The 16,580-nt window shown below is 38.2% G+C and overlaps 2 protein-coding genes across 2 annotated transcripts; both read left to right on the forward strand.

The window, feature by feature from the left end:
* The first annotated feature begins 2,040 nt into the window (after window positions 1–2,040).
* On the forward strand, window positions 2,041–6,585 carry LOC121945600 (guanylyl cyclase-activating protein 2-like). The gene is made up of 4 exons (XM_042489868.2): window positions 2,041–2,342; window positions 2,424–2,573; window positions 3,694–3,790; window positions 5,795–6,585. Exons 1-4 carry the CDS (start codon window positions 2,148–2,150, stop codon window positions 5,914–5,916), a joined length of 564 nt encoding a protein of 187 aa, XP_042345802.1. The 5' UTR covers window positions 2,041–2,147; the 3' UTR covers window positions 5,917–6,585.
* A 5,959-nt stretch (window positions 6,586–12,544) lies between these two features.
* LOC121945563 (guanylyl cyclase-activating protein 2-like) lies at window positions 12,545–15,279 on the forward strand. Its single transcript, XM_042489805.2, has 4 exons — window positions 12,545–12,748; window positions 12,958–13,107; window positions 14,576–14,675; window positions 14,842–15,279. Exons 1-4 carry the CDS (start codon window positions 12,545–12,547, stop codon window positions 14,961–14,963), a joined length of 576 nt encoding a protein of 191 aa, XP_042345739.1. The 3' UTR covers window positions 14,964–15,279.
* Window positions 15,280–16,580: the final 1,301 nt, after the last annotated feature.

Consider the following 16,580-nt stretch of genomic DNA (forward strand, 5'->3'; position numbering starts at 1 on the left):
TGTTCACAAACCAGGCTGAAGGCTGATCAAGGACCCATCTCATAATATAATATAATATAATATAATATAATATAATATAATGTAATATGATATAATATAATATAATATAATATAATATAATATAATATAATATAATATAATATAATATAATATAATGTATATAGAAGTATCAACAGTTTGCAGTACATAAAATGATAAACAAATACATTTATAATTTATATTTCTACATAATAATAATAATAGTAATACTAACAACAACAACAACAATATACAGGGGTGTTTATAATGATAACACAAATACTAATATTACTGCTACAACTACAACTACTAATATAATAAAATATAATATAATATTAAATTATATTATATTGTATCCCCACTAGCACTCGGTCATCTAGCTAACAGTGGTGAAAAGAGAGCTCCTAAGATTAGATCTTGCATGTTTGTTGGGCTGCATGTGTTTTTTAGACCCTGCTCCCCAGGCGTCTGAAAAATGTGCAAGCTCTTCTAGAGTTGAATCTGGAACTGGCAAAAAGGAACCAGGCTTTTACTTACAACAATGACAGGCAGCATGTCAAAGACAGAGACAGGGTCTGGATGAAAGCCCATCTCCTGTCCAAGACAGAACTTGCCCCACAGTGGTGGGTCCATACTAAACTGTTGAGCAGACAGGTCCTTTGATTGACAGAGTTGTATTTGAGGACAGAGGACAGAATCTGTAGGTGGGTAATGAGTGTGACGTGAGGGAGTGTCAAGTGCTTGAGAGGAGGTTCAGGAGAGAGAGGCTGTCATTTATATCTTTATAGACAGGATAAATTTGAAACACCCGTGACACAGTGTTATTATATGTTGAGTGGGAGTGAAGTAGTCCCTGGTACTTGCTGCCGTTTTAGCTTAATGTCACAATTCAAAGTTGATATGAGGGCTTTTCAGATCACTAGCTGAGAGTACTGGAGTTGCTGGCGCTGACTCATTTGTAAGAATTGAGAACAGCTTGTTCTCTGATCTGATTCTGATCACCTTTAATCAACAATCAAATGCAGACCTCACGTTAGCAAATACCGTCAGCCAGAAGCTCTGCTCTCTAGGCCCTTTTGAGACTTCTTTGCCATCTCTTTGCTGTTATGTTTGAGGGAGACTTTGTGCTTCCCAAAACCTAGGTGGAGGAAATATACAACAAGTAGTTCCAACTAGGCAATCTATTTAAGCAACAAGACATTTAGAATGTGCTGAAGTCAGCATGACAACATGCCTTCCTCATCACTGGAAATGATCACACAGTTATCAGTCAAAATAACACTGTATACATAGAAAAATAATACTGTTAATTAAATGTTTAAGATAGAAAACAATAAAAACAATAAAGTCAATGTACAGCATTGTGTCATTTTTTATTCAACCTTAAATATATTGAGAGAGAAAGAGAGACAGAGAGAGAGAGAGAGAGAGAGAGATAGAGAGAGAGAGAGAGCTATATTTGTTTTGTTAATGCCGGTCAGTTGATAAAAATAACTGACACACTCACACACACACACAAACATACACACTCACCCTGGACCAATCCCTAGTGTGAAAATGCAAGGAAACACCCACCTCATTACCATATAAGCTGGGGAAACAAGAGAATAAATGTAATGACAGAAAATAAACAGCAAAATTAAGAATTTTGTTCTGCTCATACTTTCAGTATCTCATATCCGTAATCACAGGCCCAACCTTTGGCCCATTTTGTGGCTTCATTGTAAGGAGTGGAAGTAGCCTCAGAAATTCAAATAATTTTGTGAGGAGTGTTTCCACACGTGCGCACACACACGCACACGCACATACAGCTGATATCACAGCCAGCTGGATAAATTGACTTCACTTGTTCTGTCATTAAGTGGATACCACAGTTATCAGTGTTTTTGGCCCAGGGTGTCAGTAGTATTGCCAGATTGTCAGCCTTTGTTAGACAACACCTTGGTGGCTAAAGATCAAGTGATTAACAAGATTATAGGATTGCCTGCCATCCCTTTGCCTGCTCAGAGAGCTGCTGCACAGTCGTGCAAAGCTCTTCAGTTTTGAGCAGATGCCTTCGTCAACTGCAGACTCATAGATCCAAACTTTAATACATAGCCACATATTTGACCGAAGTCATCCAGGAGGCCATGGGACAAGAGGAGAGCCACAGTGAGGAGATGGACCTGCAACAGATCCAGGACCTGTGCATCATTTTCATGAAGGAATGTCCCAGCGGTGCCCTGCACCTACATGAGTTCAAGAGGATCTTCGGGGTACAGAGCAGCTCTGCAGAGGAGTCCCTCTACATTGAGACAATATTCCGCTCTTTTGACACAAATCGGGTAAAAGACGCAGCAAATTCTCAAACTAGAATTGGAATTTTAGTACCGCTGTGATTGCAACTCTGTATTTTTTGCTTACAGGATAACACACTTGATTTCCTCGAGTACATAGCAGCACTTCACTTGATCTTAAGGGGGAATATTGAAGATAGACTCAAGTGGTCCTTCAAGATGTATGACAAGGACGGGAATGGAAAGTTGGACAGGCAGGAGGTGAAACGGATCATAAGGGTATGAAAGACCTTTTTACATATCAACTGTTTATTACCAACATTACTTTACTGTCAGTTGTTTTTGCAATTGATACAAGTGTTATGAGTCATAGTTTTGCAGAAAATAATGCCAATTTGAACAAAGTGAGGAGGGATATGCTTAGCTGATGTGTCAAATGGTCAGAATTTCCAGGTTTCATAACACAAATCCTCTAAGACAGATTATAGTCCTGGCCCAATATAGCCGAGGTCATGTACTGAGTTCACAGTATTAGATGAGGAGTGGAGGGTCTCTGACAGGGTCTCTGACACAAACATCTTTGGTAAGCTTTACAGTAAGCCTCTAAATTCAGAGATGTAAAATTAGCCTACAGCCCATGTGATCTGGTTTACTCTATGAGAATTAGGTTATATTTGTAACAGTAATCCAATTACAAAATGTTGTATTCCTTTTATACTGTATATATATATATATATATATATATATATATATATATATATATATATATTCAGAGAAGTACTGCAGCTGAATTTGTGTTTGCATAGCCTGCTTATTTTTTTTTAACCTCAGAGTGTATTTTGTTATATCAACTTTCACACCCGACCATGGAAGCCTATATGATAAGTGCCTGTAGTTAATAACAGTATCATGGACTGTTTGTAGTAATAGATTTTGTAAATAAAGCCAAAAGTGATGAATAACCCATTGAAATCTCAGGGAACTGGCTTGATTTCTTTCAAAGGAAAATTGCCAGAAAATATGTTAAGTAAAAATGATATATAAATAAATGAATAAACAAGAAAATGACCTTAAGAAAGTGCTAAAAATAATCTTTCATTATAAGAATTAAAAATACAGTTTTCTGGACATTTTTTCCTAGTTTTTTGATAATATCTAATAATATTTTCAGGTCATACTTTGGTCACCTTTTACTAATTTTTCGTGTTTTGTGAGATGTTTCTTTCCAGGTATGTTTTTTCGCTATGTTTTTGAAAGAAATCAACCCAATATTCACAGTTTTTAGAGGTTTATATGGCCGTGAAAGATATCTAAACACAGCACAAGAAAACTGATGTTTATCCAGGTGTTAAAGGGTTCATGTATCTGATGACAAAAACATTTACTTGATGTCACACAGATTCTCTACAAAATCAAGCTCCAGACGAGTGAGGTCAATATGACGCCGTCTGAAATCTGCGACAGGATCTTTGAGCTGGTTGACCAGAATAAAGATGGTAAGTACAGTGACAGTGTTTATTAGAAAACAAATAAATAATTGAAACAAGTGACACTTGTTATTTATAGTAGAGATGTAACGGTATGAAATTTTCATATCGCAATTATTGGACCAAAATGATCCCAGTTATCGATATTATCGCAGCAGTTTAAATGTGCTGCATGATGTTAAAAAAATACTAATACACACATTGAAATAATTTCACCAATTTTGCAGCACTTTTCACCTTTTCCATAAACATTAAATAATAACAGTTTTGTGAAAAAACAACAACATGAAAAAGACATTAAATGTACAATTTTGGCAGCATGTTGCCATGAGAGGTAACTGCACTTTCTGCACATTGCAGGCAGGAAAACTGCCAACATACAGACGTTTTTCCTCGCCTATATGTTCTTTTACAGGCACTGGTTGTGCTTGACCAGAACACCTCCTAAAGGCATTGAAAAGTTTCCCTGGTGCAGGTCTAAATGAACACAACCTTAAGTAAGCAAATGTAGAAATAAGCAACACAAAACCCTTATAAACAAAGCAGTGTGCAGTACTTTCAGGTTCATGTTAGGATGTTTTCAGAAGGGACTGGCTGCACGTTCAGCATCGCTGCATCTCTAGGAGATTATTACTGCTAAGTTTGGTTGATGCATTACAGTCTGACAGTCAGTGTCCAAAATAACATTTTTGACTCACCGGCTAATTTGGCCCATAGATTAAAAAAGTCTGCCTGCCAAGCATATTTTATTAGCAGCCAAAGTAATAAATTGCCTTTTTACATATACATTTGTTTCAGTTAATTTAATTGAGATTAATTATTTTGAATTCAAACCATTGAACAGCTCATCACCACAGCCTCTTTGTTAAAATAGTTCCCTCTCATAACCTGTGATGCAGCATATCCTTCAAGGGCGAAAGGTAAGATTAGAAGAAGTGGAGCTACTGCACTGTCACTGTCAGTATGAGAGGGAGGCAAAATGAGTTTGGTTAAAAAAATATTTCAGGCAATTCAAAAAAGCCATATTTGACAAAGCTACAATGGAAATGCTTTCTTGGCTCTTATAGGTCACATGATGCTATGGCTTTACACTTGTCGGCAGGAACTGGCTCCCTCCGTCATGATGCAGCAGGTGTTATTGCATCACATAATTCTTAAAAAGTTGAGCGTTTTTTGAATCCTCAATTCCTTTCTGAAATCCTGGACCATCACCTCCCAGATATCCCTCATACGTGGCCACTCCCATGTATAAGGGGCTCGCCTTTCCATTATGGCTCCATAACACACCTACGTGGCCTTCGATTGTAAATAATGATGGTTAGTGCAGTGGCTGCAGAAATAATGCTGCTAATGTTTTAAACATACATAGCAATGCTTCTTGGAATGTTATCACCAGAGGAGAAGTTGTATAACATCACTCAGTGGAAACGCAGTCATCTCCACACTGTGTTTTCCAAAATATCACTTAAGTTTTGTGCAAATCTGTAATGGAAACCCACATTTTGACAGTACTGGAGCAGTTTTTAGCAGAGCAGTGTGCCCCTAAATGACAGCAAAATGCAGCAGAGTATTTTGGCACAAATATTCATCCCCCAGTGTGGTGGATAACCTTTAGAGTTTAACTCGGCAAACGGAAAATCTACCCACATTTGGCGCTTGGTGGGTGTTAATTGTGGACCATGCTGACAGTATTTAGCGTAATTTTGAAGCAAAATAATTACACACAGTTATCATGAAAATTAAAATTTGAATGGTATTACTACCCATCAGGGAATTGTTTCATGATTATCAGGATAACCAGAATGTTACATACCTAATCTGTAGTGACTTTTCATAGAATTTAATGGAACTAGTTGAGCATTACCAGAAGCTAGCATAAGAAAAGCCAAAGAAATCTGCATCACTACTTTAAGACAATTTGATTTTCTTACTTACATGGTCAGAGAGGGTTAACAGTTACTGGTGGGAATTCATGTTTGAATGTATTGTGGATTGTGTTTTTGTGCCCCACAGGTCAAATAACCTTGTCTGAGTTCATGGAGGGAGCTCAGAAGGATGAATGGGTCATGAACCTGCTGAAGTTGGATGTCAACGCCACCGGTTGGGTGATCCAGAACAGTGGGAAATTCCCATGATGTCACTGTTATTGGGTCCAGCGCCCACAGGTTTTTGTCTGAGGCTGACACAGAGGTGCTGTCTGAGTTTTGCCTGTGTCCCCTCGTCGAGCCTCCTGTGATTTGGAGCTGGAGGTCGATGCACTTTTCTCACAGCTGCAGTTGTGCAGTGATTTGGCTGCAGGTCCACAGAGTCCTTGCTGTATGACTGTGGTTTGTTCTCACAGTGAGCTCATGTCTCTGTCCAAGGAAACCCTGTGCTCACAGAGAACGTTCACTGTGAAATGCAGTACAGTCAATTATTGTGTATTAACATTCATCATTATTGCATGTGTTTTTACAGTATGTTTGATGGCATACTTATGACTATATGTAAATATATTGGTAGTATACTTGTTTCTATAGTGGGGTAGTAAACTAGTGAAAAAATTTGCTTACACAACTGTGTTGGTTCAAAGGAGCCTACTAGACTTTCCATAACTAAAACAAGATTAGGTTATCTTTTTTTTTTTTTTGGCCATCTGGGTGAAGCAGACTATCCAAAAACATAGAGTGACATATTTATTTGTTAGTTTATTTAAAGGGGACCTATTATGCTTTTCCATATTTCCTGTCACACAGAGCATCATGTCAGATGTCAAACATGGTCAAAGTTCAGAAGTAGCCAGAAGTAATCCCTGGGAGCAAAAAAAACTCAGGATTTAGAGTGTTCTGATTACTTTTTCCAATGCTTTTTCTTCAAATTTGCAGCAAGATGACATCAGTACATGACTACTTTCTTTATATGTCATGGACTCCAGGCAGCCCACTGCAATTGTTTACAATACATACCCTAAATTGTATCGATTTTTTTTTCTGCTGAAACATGTTCACCTGTATTCAGAAGTTTTATTGGTTTTTTATTGTTTTTTATTGTTATATCTTGCACTAGATAGAGCTAGTATTCTTTGTTACCTTTTATCTGGCGCATCAAGCCAATTGCTGAAAAAATGTTTGACTGCTGTGCAGGCAGTCACCTGGATGAACTGAGGATGATCAGCATTACTTCCGCACTGTGCGGCTTGGAAAGCATGCATACTAGAGAGTTATCGTGGCCGAGTGCAGCCAAGTGGCTATCCTCCACCAGCTGAACTGCGAACTTCCGGTTTGGCGCTCCACAGACAATGGGTTTCATTTTTTTTTTTTAAATCTTTCAGCTCTTCTAACATTCCAAATGTTTTTGGACCAAATGGATTAAATCTTGATAGTGACAGGAATCCATTTCATGGCGGCTGTGACATTTAAAAAAAGATAATTCTTTCACCATGTAGGTCAATGAGAAATAGTCTTTTTTTGGCGCAGGGCATCACATGACTGTGCAATGACTCTGTCTGGCCACCATGAAAGTTGACTTCAATGTCTGGTGCTTCTCCTGCATGCCTGGCTGAAATGCTGACACGGGGAAATTGGAATCAGCGACCAATCAGAGCAGAGTGGGCTTTTTCAGGAGGAAGGTTTAATGAGACAGGCGTTAAAAAGGGCATTTCACACCAAGTGAGTTGTTCCAGAACAGACAGTACAAGGCAAACTAAGTGATTTTGGAACATAAAAGCACGTCAACGTTTTCTTGTAGAAATCCAAAATACAAGTGTGAACTGGAAAAGGAGCATAATAGATCCCCTTTAAATGTTTCCTGTGGAGTTTTTGACCTTTAGTAGTGCTACAGAGCTGTTTTTCTTAGGGTGGCTCCCTGTTTTGTCTGTGTCACAAAGACACGAGGATGCCCAGGCATGCGATGGGCAGGGTCGTGATGCAGTGCACCGTCCTGTTACTGGTTTCACACTATTCCACTAATATAATGGTGGTTCCTACATGCCAATATGTGTAGCAATGTGCTAGCTAAGGCAGGAAAAAGGAAGACCACTAACATTAAAAAGGATGTACGTATATGATGCTATATTTAAGATACTGAAACACAGTTACATAAGAATTATGCAAGAGATTTAAGGTATGTTAAGGCGTTAAGCTGTAGCTTATTTACAGCGCTCTCATAACGATTCTGCAAACAGTTGCCTTTGCACAGCAGGAATGAAGCAAACATTAGTTTTCATTGGAAGTTGTGTTTCTGGTTCTTTAACAAATGCTCAAAGTTTCACCATGCTCACCAGTAAGTCTGTAACTTTGTCTACTATTTGGTGCTGAGCCAGTAGACTAAACAATGACATACTGAAAATGGTCAGAGCTGAGGGGAACTGCACAGCGGAATGATAACTCTCCCTGATTTTGTCACTGCAAGCAACCATGTTGACATTTCACATAAATATTTGACCAAATGTTAATGACAAAATTGGTTTGTGTAGCTTTAAGTGAGTATTTATGTGAAAGTATGTTGCCAAACTATTATCTGATTTAGTAAACACTAACATTTCATTTAAGACATAAGAGTGAACATCTCACGAGCATCCATGTTTCAGACTATTGTTAGAAATATAACCCATATATTTCTGCAATGTTGCCCTTTCCATTTAATTATGCTGAGAACCCTAAAACAACATGGCAGATTTTCATGCAGTATATTTATTTGGGGTTTTTTTTTTGTACAAATCTAAGTGAAAACTCATGCTGTATGTGTTTCATGTGGGCATTTATTTTATTAATAAAAACAATTTTATACAAACTTAATGCCGTATTTTCTTTCACCCTTTGAAACCTAGGCAATTTGGCTTGATTTCCTTCAAAATCATGGGAGGAAGGCAAGAAGCAACTTAAGAGGAAATTACCAAAAATTAGGAAGAAATGAGTAAGTAAATAAATACAAAAATTAATAGTACAAGAAAATTACCTGAAAATTAGCACACACAAAAAAGAACAAATGAAAAATGGGAAAGTCAAAACAAAACCAAGAAACTGACCTGAAAAAAGTGCTCAAACATTCAATTAATTCTATAAAATAATTTGAAATACATAACTATCTCAATTAGAAATATTGTTTCCTGGACATTTTTCTCTACCATTTTTAAAAACTATTTTTCTAAATCTACTAATTTCTTGCAATATACAGTTCATGCCAAGTTGCTCATTGCCCTTTTTTTCATGTATATGGAAAAAAATCAAATCAATTTCCTTAGGGTTCAAAGGTTAAATACCAAAAGGTGTCTGAAAGCAGCACAAGAAAACTGATGTCGATTCAGGTTTGAAAGGATTAATAGCCTATTGATACAGTGTCTTCTATGATTTCACCACTTGGTGTCACCAAAGTCAGGCATGTTTAAAATTCTACATCGAGGGGCTTTAAACACACAATAACAGCATTCAGAAGTGTTTAAAAGTGATCACAGTGCCAAGTTTGCAGCAGATTCTGGGCATCCTACAGGCCCTCTCAGTAGCTTGTATTCTTGATAACTGTGATGCCAACAACAAATACTTGTTTTAAAATGTCAATAGAAAGCACCACACCACAACAGGATATGATTAAAGGTTTGATGATACCGGTAAAGTAATGTGATTGAATGGAGGTGAGAATGGGGATGTTTTTTTTTGGTTGTTCCTGGGAAAGATGTAATGGAGGCCAGGAGAGAGGAGACTACATGGGACTCAGGCACTGAGACTGAGCCTGTTAGAAGCCCGGGGCAAACTGGAGAAGGGAGAAAGGGTAGAGGGGTGCACATGCTGAGTACTATTCTGTTCCCACCAAAATTAGTGTTTGTATGCAGTATTTTAAACATGAGTAAACCCACAGACAATAGGCTATGGACTGCTTTTCTATTGCCAGTAAAGCAGAGCTGTGTACATGTCTCTGCAGCAGATGAGTACGCTTTTCTGTGTGTGCATGTGGGTTGTCACAGACAGACCAGAGAAAAGCTGCATGGACATTGATCTGTGAAAACTTTACAAGGGTTGCTTTTTATATATATAACTTAATTATTGAGTCTCTCTTTCAAACTCGGTGCAGACTAATTTTGAGTGCTGGTAATTAGTGACACAGTGCGTCATTGCATCTCACTGGTTATGGAGCTGAAATTAGTGCATTGACCTGGGTGTTGTGTTTCCATAAATGCCCACTGGAGCCCGTGGGCCTGAAAAAAAACCCATGTCTACTGCAGAGTCATCTGACCCAGGAGTATATGCCAATTGTACACACTCCCATTACATTAAAATGCCAGATGTGCCAGCGGGTGTTAGGGATTTTTTTGTGCAGTGGGAATGAGGCTTAGAGAGGTGTTTGAAAGGGGATGAGAGGTGGGTGTGAACTGGGAGGGCAAAGGGAGGACAAGAACAGGAAGCAAGGAGGAATATATAGGTACGCTTGACAGGTGATTAGCAGTGTGGCTGAGACCTGTCACTGCTCCTAAACCCCCAGTTAACCAGCTGACCAGTCTGCCACTGCCTGTGGAGAGGGGGGCTTGAAACAATGGCGTGTTTTAATGTAGCCTTTTCTAAGTATGCATGTATAAATGTACACCTGATGTTGGAGGTGGTATAAGGTAAGGTAAGGTAAGGTAGATTTATTGTTCATTTTTTAATGAAAGAACAACAAGTTTAAAAAATGATATTTCATTGGTCCTTGATCCTGCTACATCTTTGGATTTGAAGGTTGAGTTGATTAGAATCAGCAGCTGCTATGAAGATTCCATCCAGTTGCTTGGTGATGTTGCTGCTGATGGCATCGTTCAATTTCTGCAATGCATTTTTTGAATTTGCATCAGAGTCCTTCCCAACAATGTCTGCCCATCCAGTGCAACAGCTTGATCCGTGATGTTAGTGGGTTAATCATGTCTCTGTGAAGATGTGCACAGAGCAGTCCCAGATCTGCTGCATGAGCTTGGTAGAGGAACAGTAGAGGAAGTCAGGCCAGCCACACCGTGATCTTCTCCCTCTTTTCGTCCGGCAATCTCATTTTCATTTCTCCCCCTCCAGTCTGACTGGCTTGTTGGCGTATGCCGTCAGTGGCGACCCTCTCATGGTCTACTGTATTCATTCCAAGCCCCACAAAACTATTCTCAATGCCGATAAATCGAAGATAGGTCGTGCTTCAGCAGAAGGGGCCATGGTGTCGGAAAACCGTTGCTCAATTAGCTTTAGTCACACCTCATCCACTTTCTCTCATGCCAGCAGACATTAGACAGAAGAAGGCTTGGTAGAGGAAAAGCTCTCAGTCCAGGTCGTTTAAGTCTCGCCCCGACACTGACTCTCCTCCCCCTCTGCGTCTGGTACTTTCAGTTTTGTTTCTCCCCTCTGGTCTGACTCGCTGTTCAGCACAGGCCACTTCTCTATCATAGAAAAGTTGTGCCTCAGCAAAGGGGGCCATGGTATCGAGAAAAAGTAGCAAGGATTTGCGGAGCTACTGTCTGCTGCATCTACATGCGCTGCCGTCGCTATAGCAACACTTGTCAGTGTATGTGGGAATGGGCCCGACAGCAAGACCATTTATAGATGGGCAATGCTCGAAGAAGAATTTTAACCCTTTTGAAACCTGAGGAAATTGCATTGATTTCTTCCAAAAACATGGGAAGAAGGCAATGGGCAACTTAAGAAATGGACTCAAAAGTTAAAAGAAAATTACCTGAAAATAACGAAAAAAAAGGAGTAAGAAAAAACGAACAAGTACAATATATATTTTTCATTCATTAATTAATTCATTGCCCACAGCTGCTTGTCCTCATAAGGGGCTGGAGTCTATCCCAGCTGTCATTGGGCGAGAGGTGGGGTACACCCTGGACAGGTCGCCAGACCATCACAGGGGTGACACTGAGACAGACAACCTTTCACACTCTCATTCTTCAAATCCCCACACACACACACACACACACACACACACACACACAATGTCCAAACCTCACCCCAACCTCCACTATTCTCACCTGTGTCCTGATCTGACAGCATTTCATTGTAACTCACTGATTGTGAGGTCAGCTGCAGGTAGTAAGCACAATTAGCACAACTAACTATTATTAATTTTGAACTGAGTTCTTTCCTCCTTCACAAATTAACTTTGTATTTCCTCAGATCTTTAATGTTATCAGTATTATCTGTATTAATTCAGATCATATGAGAAGCACAGTATGCAGATGTCTAACCCAAACTCTTCAGTTATGTTGATATCCCTCACAATTACATTATGTCCTCAAATGAACTGTGCAGTGGGCTAGCATCAGCCCAGTTTCATAATGTATTCAGGGTGGGTGATCAGTGGTTAGAGAGACCTCAGTGGATTAACTGTTTTACCAAGACCACACTCAAGCTTTGACGTCATACATCTTTTAATCTGGCTGAGAGCTCGGCCGTGGCCTTTTGTCTTCAGGGGGTAATCCACTGATTGACCATCCTGATCAAGTTGAAATAAGTTGTTGCTTCCAGGTACATTTATGAGTGCACAGTAGTGAGGGGATCAGGATTTGTTTTTGTAGCAATATGGAGTGGCTTTGTCAGATTTTTGGAATTACAAAAACCGTAGAGAAAAGGCATTCTCAAGAAGAATTTGAAGGAGATCACTGAAAAGTCAATAGGATTTGTCCTGCAGGTTAACTTATAATAGCCTACAGTGGTTCATCTGACGGGAGCAGCAGCCATGGATCCATGGCTAGGGCACAGTGATGAACGTGCCTGACAAGTTCTCTGTAGGTTTTTCATAGTTTTAAAAACTTTTTTTTTCTGGATTGCATTTATAAATATGGGTCAAGAACAGAGTGGTGTAGAAGATAAGGAAGTGACTCTTCAACACATCCAGGAACTTTACCGTAAATTTGCGAGTGAATGTCCAAGTGGAAATCTGCACTTACACGAATTCAAGAGAATCTTTGGAATCAGCAGCAACTCCACAGAAGAAGAATCTGCATATATGGACAATGTGTTTCGATCTTTTGATACAAATAAGGTAATGTACCGTGTCTTGAGTGATATAGGATATAAAGTATATGAATTTACAAGTAAGTAACCAGTATTTTAGGGAATATGCTGTTAGATAAACCAGTGTTAATGACAATCTTCAATATTTGTCAGTATTTGCCTTAAAATTGCAATATACCAGTCTTTACTGGAAGGCATTATGATGATGATGCGTACACCAACCTGTTTTCCTCTTAGGATGGTAAAATCGACTTCCTGGAGTATGTGGCAGCACTGCATCTTGTTCTTCGCGGAAAACTGGTGGACAAACTGAAATGGTCCTTTAAAGTTTATGACAGAGATGGAAATGGCTGTCTGGACAGACAGGAAGTTAGACACATAGTCCAGGTAAGATTTTATTTCTAAATAAATTATTTGCATCAGTTACTTGCATCGGTTACATTTTGCAAGACTAATGTTTTATAATGCATTAGGCTTCAATGAGGCACTGTTTTCCAACATGGTCCACATTCATGTTTTGATTTGAGGTATTGTTAAATTTTAATATCCAAAATATCCAGCTGTAAATACCCTCTTAACTGTGCAAAATTCACATAGTTCTGCTGTAGGTTCGTGAAGAGCTTTCAGTACAGTATTGCTTAATGCAAACAGCACATTTCCCATCCAAAGAGATTTTGCAAAGTCACCATAATATCATTCTGAACACACTCACTCACTGACTGAGGTTACATGGACATGTATAACGTGTTTATGAGGTCTTTCCTGGTTATGATCATTTTTGGGATATGGTGTTTATATACTCCAGCTAGCATATTCAGGTTTCTCATAAACAGAATATGCTGAATACTTGCTCAAAGACATAACGGGAACATTTCAAAAATGTATCATAAACTCGTCATTAATGTCCATGTGAATGCACTGACTGTTTCAATGCAGCAACAGATTGCTATAATTAGAATCATATTCAAAGCTACAGTCAGGATCCAAACAACAGTAAGAGTCAACTGTTGGATTGCTTTGCTTCAATATTAAAAATTCTCTGATTTCACAGAGTCCCCTGACTTTTTCTCTATTCCAGAAGGTGAATATCAGAATTTTACAAAAGCAGTCTTATCTTTATCTTTCTCAAATTAGTACTCAAAGTAAAATATAAAGTCTCAGCTGAAAGTGAAGCTCTGCTCTTTCCAAAAACAAATACGTAAACATGACCAAAATTTAACATTCTCTAGCAGTGACTGTTAATACATTCCAGTGGTTCTCAAGATGCTGTAAACTTGGTTTCAAACCCAAAGTAAAAGTAAAGATCAAATCAAAGTTTCAGTTAGAAAAAAAAACATCCTTCAGAATGATTTATTCAGAATTTAACACTTAAAAGTATCCACTGATCTGCGTCTTTGGGTGTGGTTTGATCAGATGTGACTGACAGCAGCCTGGCAACTTGAGCAAACAACACCACAAACCACCACTCAGTTGTCACTAAATTCTGCTTGGTGTAAAGAAATGGGTGACATCCCATTTTTTTCCATTCACTGCAAATCAGTGAGTGGAGCACAGAAGAAGAATTCAAATATACAAATTTCTCTGTTTTAAATTTTAACTTAATTTTAACTCTATACTTGTGTGTTTTGTCCTTTTATATAAATTGTCGTGGTAATGTTTGAAGGAGACTGAGAACAAAAACTGAGATGACAAATACAGACTTAAATCTTGAAATCTGATATTAAAAGTACAAAATGCAAATACAAGCACGAGGATTCACAAGGGAAGTGGTTCTGTTAAATGTTTGATTTGTTGGCATGAGATGTTTTCATCTTTCATTCAAATTGGCTTATGTTTTTTCTTTTCATCTGCTCAGATCATCAGCAAGTTAAAGAGGCATAAGGACCCGAGCACCACAGAGAACGCTGAAGATATCTGTGACAGAATCTTTGATCTGGTGGACAAGAATAAAGACAGTAAGTTCAAAGTTGGTGATACTGTACCCCCTTTAATATGTGGGCATGGTATCATCAACATGTGCCCACATGTCAATAGTGTCTGTTAGAACTGTGCTTTAATGAAGATTCACTGTCACATGTAGCTTTGGATTGTACCATTCTGTTTCTCTTGTCAATTATCTAGGTCAGATTTCTTTGGAGGAATTTATTGAAGGGGCAGAGAAGGACCCATGGGTGATGGATCAGCTCAAACTGGACATCGGGCCCTGTGACTGGTTCATTGACCAGCAGGAGAAGAAGCCCTGACTTCAAAGTGCACAGTGTGGGTTGTTCCGATAAATGACTGGACACTTAGTGACAGGAATGATCTGTCTTCAGTGTTCAGTCTTTTGTTTACACACACGGTGGTGCAACATGGTGGACTCCATGGAAGACGACCTGTTCCCATGTACACATGGAAGGCTCTCTCTAAGGGAACAAAAACACAACAATTCATATTTCAGGTGATTATTAAGGAATGAAAACATAATTATGAGTATTATATTCAATTACTGCTAAAGTAAGTCCTAGACACTGGACTTAACAGATCACAGAGTTTAACAGATCACATGCACTGGCAGGCAAGCTTTCTCTTATGATGAAGATGAAGATGTTTTTAAAAAACAACAAGAATATTCTAGGTTATTTTGCCGTTTAATAAAGTCTCATATGGCCATTGCAACATGAAAAAGTCATAGTTTGTCCCATCATCAATGACTTGATGCCATTGCTGTGATGAATATTTTTTGGCAAAAATGACAAGATTTAAAAAAGCATTAATTTTATTATTATTATCAGGGTTTGTTTAATATACTACACTATGTATTTATTTATAAAGTTAATCAATATTTATTCACAAAACTGTACATGATTAAACTTTTCACAAGCTCCTTTTGGTATTTTTTACTTTGGCAATAATTATCAAAGTTTTGTGGCTGCCAGTGGGAAGGTGAGCCGATGGAATAAAGTGTGCAAAGTTTGTTTTTTGGTTTATGCTTCCTAGAACACACATTGTCCATGAGTAAATGTCCCAAACACTGTTCATTAGACACTACAGTGAGGCATAAAAGTTCATAAAAACTATTTTGATTGTTGATGACTAAAAGGAAATGTGCAATTTGGGGAACTGCATTAATTTGATTTCTTGCAGTGGATTAAAATCAATACCACTTTTATCTCTCCATTATAGGAGACTGTTATCTATAGCTTACCATAAACCAGAAACGGGGGAAAAGCCAGCCCAACTCTGCTCAAATGTAAATTAATGAATAAATAAACAAAGTTTGCCTACCAGAACTTTTAAAGTTCACCAAATAAGATGTTACATCTTGTGTAAAAAAAAAAAAAGACACATTGTGGTTTGTGCTAGATTTTTTCTTGGGTAGGCGCTGACTACCTGCCCAGCTGGTATCAGACATCAATACGATAAATTTTGGTTCGAATCCAAAACTGAGTAGATGGTATTTTAAATGTCCAACTACATTAGAATTTCACATTGGACGTGAATATTATAGCGTTTCGCAGACGTTGGGTTTTCTTGTCATTACAACTAAATATGATTATTCTACTTCCAGATAATGTTAGCATGAGATGTCTGAAAGACACTGGATTTACATTACTTAACAACACAATTAAAAATCAACTTCATCTGTTGACTGTATACTCCTTGCAATCTGATGTTGGCATTAGATTTTTGACATCAAATTTGGTCACCTGACATTACATGTTTTATATAATTATATACTTTCATATACTCTGCAGGATTATTCTGTTTGGAAATATGCTTGCCAGTGAAAGTGAAAATAAAAGCCAACCATAGATTCACTCTAGTTTTGGGCTTTATTTTGATTTTTTCGGGGCTGTGTCTCTTGGATGCTGCCTACA

Source organism: Plectropomus leopardus, chromosome 1, assembly GCF_026936395.1.
Source record: "Plectropomus leopardus strain MGB_pleo_1.0 chromosome 1, ASM2693639v1, whole genome shotgun sequence".
NCBI lineage: Eukaryota > Metazoa > Chordata > Actinopteri > Perciformes > Serranidae > Plectropomus > Plectropomus leopardus.

Coding starts and splice junctions, on each gene's coding strand:
- LOC121945563 (XM_042489805.2), top strand. CDS start 12,545: ATGGGTCAAGAACAGAGTGGTGTAGAAGATAAGGAAGTGACTCTTCAA. Junction 12,749..12,957: donor GATCTTTTGATACAAATAAG/GTAATGTACCGT, acceptor TTTTCCTCTTAG/GATGGTAAAATCGACTTCCT. Junction 13,108..14,575: donor AAGTTAGACACATAGTCCAG/GTAAGATTTTAT, acceptor TCATCTGCTCAG/ATCATCAGCAAGTTAAAGAG.
- LOC121945600 (XM_042489868.2), top strand. CDS start 2,148: ATGGGACAAGAGGAGAGCCACAGTGAGGAGATGGACCTGCAACAGATC. Junction 2,574..3,693: donor AGGTGAAACGGATCATAAGG/GTATGAAAGACC, acceptor GATGTCACACAG/ATTCTCTACAAAATCAAGCT. Junction 3,791..5,794: donor GGTTGACCAGAATAAAGATG/GTAAGTACAGTG, acceptor TGTGCCCCACAG/GTCAAATAACCTTGTCTGAG.